General features: G+C 41.2%; 1 protein-coding gene across 1 annotated transcript; it reads left to right on the top strand.

Annotated features, from left to right (window-relative positions):
• Positions 1-2,673: 2,673 nt before the first annotated feature.
• Positions 2,674-7,599, top strand: LOC114879067 (loricrin-like). The gene is made up of 4 exons (XM_029193585.2): positions 2,674-2,776; positions 3,312-4,231; positions 6,036-6,549; positions 7,163-7,599. The coding sequence occupies exons 2-4, from the start codon at positions 4,150-4,152 to the stop codon at positions 7,512-7,514; spliced, it is 948 nt and encodes a 315-aa protein (XP_029049418.2). The 5' UTR covers positions 2,674-2,776; positions 3,312-4,149; the 3' UTR covers positions 7,515-7,599.
• Positions 7,600-8,470: the final 871 nt, after the last annotated feature.

Raw genomic sequence — 8,470 nt, 5'->3', positions numbered from 1 at the left:
TTAAATAAAACCTACGTTAGGTAGCAGAGAAATAAAATTATCTTCGGACACCTCTAATTAGGTACACAGAAATAATTCTTCCTTCTTCTTTTAATAAATCATTGCAATTGCATAGGTGATATTAATACTGTTTAATAATATTGAATACCGGTGATACTAATACTGAATATTAAATACTATTAAATATTATTATATACTATTTAGATACTTAGATACTTAATTTAGTATTCGGTAGTACTTGAATACTAAATATTAGTATTGAGTACTAGTAATACTTGCTAATATTAAATACTAGTGCTGAATACTGGTAATACTTGCTAGTATTAAATACTAGCACTGAGTACTGGTGATACTTGCCAGTATTAAATACTAGTGCTAAGCACTGACAATACTTGCTAATATTAAATACTAGTGCTGAATACTGGTAATACTTGCTAGTATTAAATACTAGCACTGAGTACTGGTGATACTTGCCAGTATTAAATACTAGTTGAGTATCTCAATGTACTCCATCATTAGATACTAGATACTAGATACCAGTGTAAAATACTAGTAACACTGGTATCCAATAGGAAATACTAAATACTACACAAATACCACAAAATATCAGAAACAAAAGAAAATAAATATTAGTATTCCATGTTAAATGATACAAGATTGAAATTGTGTGCATACAAGTAATAAGTACCTGTCTTCCTTCTCCAAAGAAAAGATCCATTCTCAATGGTTTAAGATGATCAACGTGAACGCAGGTGGAAGATGATATTTATGTGTGTTGTACGATAGAAAGACGAAGACAAAGGGGTAGAAAAATGAAGCAGGTATTGCAACAGTCGGCTGTCAAACCCGGCCCGGTGACGAGCGAAATAGATCGGCCTTAGGCTATAGGATCCTGCTTGGCATCGTAATAATAATCCCTTTAATCAATTAGTTAGACGGGGAAATGAGGCAATCGAGGGCAACGCGATGCACCGTTCGGCAAAACGACCAACAACGGATATTAATTATCTAGGGCAAAGATGCGCACAATGCTCCGTTCTGGCTCATTCTGATTGGTCTGACATGACTTTCGCTTTTTCCTACCCCACGCTTCAATCTATCCTCCTTTCCATCTAACGCTCTTCCTACTACACTCTAGCTCAATCCTCTGCGTGCGATTTAAATCGCCACGATCTCTTCGCCTTCCTTTTTTTCTTCCTTGCAACCGACGTCGTCCTGCTTTTCTTACCCAGAACGAGCAGCACCATTGTTGGTGCGAGAATGATGACCGAACTGTGTGTTTTAGTAGATAACACTGGTGGGTTGGAATTTTGGAATTCTGGAAATCTGGTACTCGGGAACTTTAGAATTCTGGAACTCTGGAATTCTGGAATTTTAGAAATTCGGAACTCCAGAAACCAGGAGCTCTGGAACTCTAGAAATCTAGAATTCTGGAAATTTTGAACTCTGGGATTCTAGAATTCTGGAATTCTAGAATTTTTGAATTTTAGAAATTTGGAACTTTGGGATTCTGGAATTCTAGAAATTTGGAATTCTGGAAATTTGGAACTCTAGAAATTTGAAGCAATAGAATTCTAGAAATTCGTAATTCTGAACAGTTAGAACTCTGGAATTCTAGAAATTTGGAACTCTAAAATTCTAGAAATTTGAAATTCTGGAATTCTAGAAATTTGGAACTCTAAAATTCTGGAATTCCGGAACTCTGGAATCAAAATGGTAGCAGTAAACGTAGCAAATCGAGGTATCATTACCAATCGCTCCTACGATTCACCCTCTTACTCAATGATCTACGTCGACCGATTGCATCTACTCCGAGTAAATTCATTCGTTTGCTTAGACGCTGCAAATTGGAAGAACAATATAATTCATTGACTCCTTTCGCGACTTACATACAGGCCGTTCCAAAAACAGGATTCAATGAAATTTTTAATTCATTTCAAATAAATAGTGGGTAGTTTATTACAATGAATTTAACAAAAATAATAGAACCACTATTCTCTACTGACGTAATCGGTAATTGAGTAAGCAATTTGTGTCGTTTCCCTGGATACAGACAGAGAGTATAAAAGGATCGCACACTATCGTTTAATGATTCGATTTCAGATAAAATCGAACAACTTTTCTATCTGTAACAGCGATACCTGTTCGAAGCAACCTCCTCCGTTTTCTCCCCCTCTTGCGTCCGCAACGATGTACACCGTGGGTGTTCACGAAATGCTCCCGACACCTAGTGCGCTCTCACTGATTGCTGAAAGAACGTTGCTAAATCGACGATTTATTATTGCTCGTGTAGCAATAACTAAGCTAATGCTGGCTAAGATGCGACGAGTATGACAACGTTACTGTAATACGAACACTTTGGCCCAGATTCGAATGCGTTCATCGTCCAGTGAACAATTGATTGCAACAATGATTGCTGTACAAAAATGAAACATTCAATTCCAGGCGGTTCAGTGTTTCATTAATTCGATATGGATGAGGTGATTTTTAAAAATAAATATTATTTTGACATAACAGGAATTTTTACTTCGTACCACAGCTTGCCAATTTGATGGTAATTTAATGTAAATTGAAAAGAAATGATTACAGAATGCTTTCAGAGCCTCCTGGATTCTTGTTCGCTGATCAAGGGTTAAGCAGCAGTAGTCGTGTGCACTGATGCAGTATGTCAGCTCTGATGCATCCTAATCCTAATCTAATGGAATTATGGCTTTCACTAAAACATTGTTCGTTGCGTAAAAAATCTGCTGTAACTATCGGTCTGATCAGTTGCCAGGTAATTCGTATTATATCTTGTTGCTTCATAATAGTGAGAAAAGTTTTTATCTCCACTCGATAACTCGTAAGCTGTTCACATAATTCAAAATAATAATTCACTTTAAACAGAACGTGCAGGAAATTTAAGTCTCCTCCAATGCAATCGTTCTGGGATTGCATTGAATTGAGTGATTTTCAGAAATTTGGTAGCATTTAGTATTTTATATTGGATACTAGTGTTACAAGTATTTAATATTGGTATCTAGTATTTGGGGAAAGTACTAACTCAAGTGAGGTACTTAAAAGAAGCTTAATTCTATTAAATTAGAGTACCCTCAGATACTAATTTAAACTGGAACAACTAGTATCTAGTATCTAGTATTCAAGTATCCAATATCTAATATTTAAGTACTCTTCATTACTTATAAAAATAGTTTCACAAAGAAGTATCTGAAGTACTTAGTACTAATATCCTTCTATGACTGATACTAATTAAACATTGCTAAAACTTTAGAAACAAATTTTTCCATAATATTCGCCTAAATTTTCCCTAGAAATGGAGGGTCTCAGATGTCATCGTTCAAAATGCAAAACGTCTATTAAGAATGCAGGTGCTTCCTTGCTCGAAAACCTCCCACGAGAAACTTTTGCTAAATCTAACAAATTCGAAGCACGATTCCAATAATCGCCTGTTCAAAATTTCACTGGGACAACAAGGATGCAAAGAAAGAAACTCTAATTTATATCTCGACCTTAATTTAACCAAAGAACCGTCATCAGCCAAAAAAGAGGACATACTTCGAGAAGTGCACGATCATTTGAACTGTTACGAAACTTACATAAAGATATTAATATAATGACGAAACATTGAGTAAATGGTACTTACCAACTACCCATCATCCTCGATCATTGTTCCATCAAGTATGACATCAAGGACATGTCTGGCGGCGATTCATCTTAAAGAGATCATCAAGTTCGTGACGAACACAAGAGAGAAGGAGCTTAAAAAAGAAAAAGGTGTTAACAAGCTGACCAGGGTCAAACGTGGCGCATCTCCTGTCTATCCCCCTCCTCATTGATTCCTTATCCCCCCCCCTCCCCCCTATTACTGTTCGTGTCTTTCACCCCATGATGTCTAGCATAGCATCCTCTTGCACTCCCACGAGGACTTTCTCCAAAAGACCAGCTACTATATAAACGACATGGACGATGTTTGAAGCACGTTAGACGAAATCTTACGGATGCGTCGTACGGACCAAGTCGTCTCGACGTTTCTGAATTTCATTTGATTTTTACACGTGATCGTTTTCTTACGTCCGATCGGGGTGGTTCGTGCATGTGAATCAGCGTCGGCTGCACCCTTCCAGCTTCGTCGACCAATCGTCAGGGAGTATGAGGCCCGCAAAGAGCTGGGCCACCCTGGCCGCGGCCGTGCTTACTACGGCCCTATTCTGGCAGTCCATCTCAGCCGATGGTAAGAATTAAAAAAAATACATTATTTTTATATGTGCTATACGTTGACACTTCGAAGCAGAGGTGTGCAAGTGCGGGGCACCGAGGGTTATAAATTTTTAGGTTTTCAATTATTTAAGTTTCAAGTTTGGTCATTGGGAAATTTAGATATTTGGATATTTGGATATTTGGAAATTTGAAAACTTGGATACTTGGAAATTTGAATAATGGAAAATTAGGATACTTGGAAATTTGAAAAGTAATAAATTCGAAGATTTGATATTTCTAAGCTTCCATATTACCAAATTCGATAATTTGGAAATTTATAAATTTCATACTCCTCCCACCTCGTCGCTCCACTCACCCTGCACGCCAGTACTCTAGGGCGAGCACAGGATCTGCCCATCACCTCATTACACTTAAGTGTCACGATCGAGTTTCTCTATAATTTTACGCTATTTGGTAGCCATGGAGCTCGACATAGAAAAAAGTGGAAAGCAAAGGAAAGAATAGAAAGCGTCGATGGGCAATCAGGACGATACGTGATATCGATGTTCTATGATACGACGATTAACTCAACGTGGTAAAACTATCTACATTACCAAGTGAAAGACTTACATTTCACGCGACTGCGTTGCGGCAAGTTTCTCTCGGGCGCGGAATTGAAAAACCAGGACGCGAAGAAAAAATAGAAATCGTTGAGGAGCCAGGAATAAGCTATTGGAACAACCTGGCACACTTTTGGATAAAAGTACATGGTCATCTTAACCCTTTAATTATGGCGCCAGTATCTTACACTGTGATATATTTTAAATTAGAATTTTAACCTCTTAAAGTTAAAAAAGTGAAGTATATTCACTTAGGACAGACAAAAATATAGGAAGTTTTATATGTTGAATCACCCCCTTCCTAAAAGTACCATTAACATTGGAACGCTCTGTATATTGACTGAATATAACCTATAAAATATTCAAAGCACGTTAGTACTTAAATAATAATAGGATTCTGTTGATGTAATTACTATATTGGTATCGTGAACAGATTGATAAGTATGTAATTAAGTACATTACATGATGCAATTAGGTTTCTCAATAGAAATTATGATTTCATAGCACTATGATCCTCCAATTTGGATATTCTGATAATTAAGCGGTAAAATTTCATAATTTTTCAGACGTGTAATTAATTTAAATTATATATAATTAATAACCAAAATTTTGTAAGAATTTGTTTATTGCATAACGCAATTTTCGAAATAACAATTATTCTTAGGACAAATATAAATTGAGGGGACGTTGATTAACGAATTATTAAGTGAAATAGAAGCTGCGGACGTTCAATTATAAACGCTCTTCCGGTAATGAAGTATCGTCGAGGAATGATTCAGTCACGAACTTAATTAAAAACAATGCGAACAGATTGTGGCTGTTAACCTCCGTAATCTGAAAGATGGAAGCTGCGGATGTGCAAGCGAAGACAACGTGAAATCGCGAAGGTGAATTCGTTTAGGAATTTCCCACACTTTCACCGACTAACGACCAGCACAAACACCAAAACCGGAAGTCTTTCATGATCTAGTTAACGTTGCACGACACGGATAAAAGGCGGAACATGAATAATATTCTTCCTTCATAAATCTTTTTGAAATAATTCGTTTATATTAATTAATTAAAGTAATTGCGATACTTGCCTAGTTACGTACAGTACCAAGCATGGAGGACTTCCCTAGGGAAAATGGCGACATAGGGAAAAGAGATTAGGTTAGGTTAGGTTGTGATTTTTCAAAGATGCATAATTATTCTAAAAATTTATGTAAATGTTTACAGCGCCAGTCTCAGGCAGCTATTTACCACCATCAACGAGTTATGGGACACCGAATATAGGAGGCGGAAGCGGCGGAAGCGGCGGAAGCTTCGGCGCCCCATCCTCTAGTTACGGGGCACCTAATGGAGGTGGTGGGGGTGGTGGTGGCGGCGGCGGTGGTCGTCCTTCCTCCTCTTACGGAGCCCCCTCTAGCAGCTATGGAGCCCCATCGAGTAGCTACGGAGCGCCCTCTAGCAGCTATGGCGCCCCCTCGTCCGGTGGCGGCGGTGGTTTCGGTGGCGGCGGCGGTTTCGGTGGCGGTGGCGGTTTCGGTGGCGGAATCTCGTCAAGCTACGGTGCCCCGTCCCGTGGAGGTGGAGGTGGAGGATCACTGTCCTCGTCTTATGGCGCACCTAGTTCCGGCGGCGGTGGACTGTCCTCCAGCTATGGTGCTCCTACTGGAGGCGGTGGCGGATTCTCAAGACCATCTTCGTCTTACGGTACACCTAGCACCGGTGGTGGCAGTTTCAATGGAGGGTAATGGACTTACATTATTTTTATACTATCTTCACCAATTTATTATAATTGCAATTGAGCACTGTAACGATCACGACGTGCTTTCATGTAACTGAACAGAGCCCCGAGGGATAGTATGGGTCTAGGCCCTAAGGCAGGCATGGGCACGAAACCGGCTCAAAGAGCGCGTCTGACAGTGACACTGTTTTGGGAGCGCGCTTACTCTACTGATTCGCTCTTTCGAGGTGGTGGGGCAGCATTGTAGGAGAAATCGAGCTGCGGCGGTGAGGCGATACGAACGTGTGGCGTTCGACAGAGAACGTCACACATGCATGCTTCGACTGCGTACCCTAAAGATACTACGGAGTGGGGATATTTCTCCGCCGCTCGGTTCGGTTCACGCTCCGCTTTGAGCTCGCCGACAAGCTCCGGAGCGCCGGAGAGCGCTCCGGCTCAATTTACTACTAGCTGCCCATGCCTGCCCTAAGGTGACTATCCCTCTAGGGAGACTGGGCCCCATATAGGTCTTAAGGTCCTTTGCCATGGGACCAAATATTCTCTGGGGCTCTGTGATTATTAGACGAATGCAGGTTCTAGTAGCCGCACGTTTAAATTCATTTTGCCTCGATTCTAGCGGACGTGGATATTCTGGAGGCGGAGGTGGTTACTCTAACGGCGGCGGCGGCGGTAGAGGTGGCTATTCCGGCGGTGGTGGAGGCTACTCAGGTGGCGGCGGCGGTTACTCGAACGGCGGCGGTGGATATTCCAACGGTGGCGGCTACTCTGGAGGCGGTGGAGGTGGTTACTCTGGAGGTGGCGGAGGTGGCTACTCCGGAGGTGGTGGTGGGTACTCTGGAGGCGGAGGCGGCTACTCTGGAGGAGGCGGAAATGGCGGAGGTGGCTACTCTGGAGGTGGCGGAGGCGGCTATTCTGGAGGTGGCGGAGGTGGTCAAGGGTACGCTAGCAACGGAGGTTACCAATATTAATCGCCGGGTATCTTCACCCCTTGCGACGACCTTCGACCTTGTTTCATCAGTCATCGAGCATCATCGGGCGAATCGAAGTAACCTAAACGCGTCAATGTCCTCCGTGCTACAATCGAAACGTGAAAATGTCATTCAACGCACCAAGATTTATCGATCCAATGGAACATCTGCTGACAGTAAAAGGAATGAAGAGAAATCGGTAGTCATCCTCTCGGGCTCGACGTCGCTCCCCAAGCATTCAGAGTAAAATGATTGAACGTAACGCGCCACTGATCGCCATCTTGTGAAAACTTAAGTGTGCATTCCTGGTAACTAGTAGAAAGGAGGTACGAAGAAGGTTATAAGAAGATCTATGCTAACCTTGTTTCTACTTACTGTCAGGAACAACTTACACGATAATATTTATCTTCGAATCGACAGAAACAGAATCTTATGGACTATGGCCGCTGCAAATAGCGGAAGGAGGTGGGGGAATGTAAGGGAGGGAAATTGAGACGGGAGACAACGTTCATTCCTCATTCAGAGCCTGTAACTTATTTATTTTGTAAAAATGCTTTTTTTGTACTAATAAAGTCGCTATACTGAATAAAGGCAGTGTACATACCTCGCGAGACTGAGGAAGTTCACCGAGGCTACCCTTCGGAAGTAAGAATAAAACAACCGGCTGTAGAGACGATTGTGCTGGTCCCGAAGTTAACTGAACGACGCAGCCAGTCGATCAATTTATCGATCCTCCGACTCGAATACCGGAAAGACATAAATAAGTAAGAATTCTCTCTATTTCTATCGGGGCTTGGCTAAAAACGCGTATCGATATCAGTGACCTACGGAATCGAATAGATTCCCTTCTGGCAAAATATTTCTTCTCCTGACCTACTTCCAAATTTCTAAATCTAAAAATTTGGAGATATGGAAGTTGGAAAATTTTGAAGTTGACTGCCCATCAGTGCCCAATG

This window comes from Osmia bicornis, chromosome 16 (genome assembly GCF_907164935.1).
Source record: "Osmia bicornis bicornis chromosome 16, iOsmBic2.1, whole genome shotgun sequence".
Lineage (NCBI taxonomy): Eukaryota > Metazoa > Arthropoda > Insecta > Hymenoptera > Megachilidae > Osmia > Osmia bicornis.
Note: the sequence above shows the minus strand (reverse complement) of the source record. Positions and strands in the feature narration are given on the sequence as shown.

Excerpts from the sequence above, each read along its gene's own strand:
- LOC114879067 (XM_029193585.2), top strand. The coding sequence starts at position 4,150 with ATGAGGCCCGCAAAGAGCTGGGCCACCCTGGCCGCGGCCGTGCTTACT. Across the intron at positions 4,232-6,035 it reads GCAGTCCATCTCAGCCGATG|CGCCAGTCTCAGGCAGCTAT; the intron begins GTAAGAATTAAA and ends AAATGTTTACAG. Across the intron at positions 6,550-7,162 it reads GGTGGCAGTTTCAATGGAGG|CGGACGTGGATATTCTGGAG; the intron begins GTAATGGACTTA and ends CCTCGATTCTAG.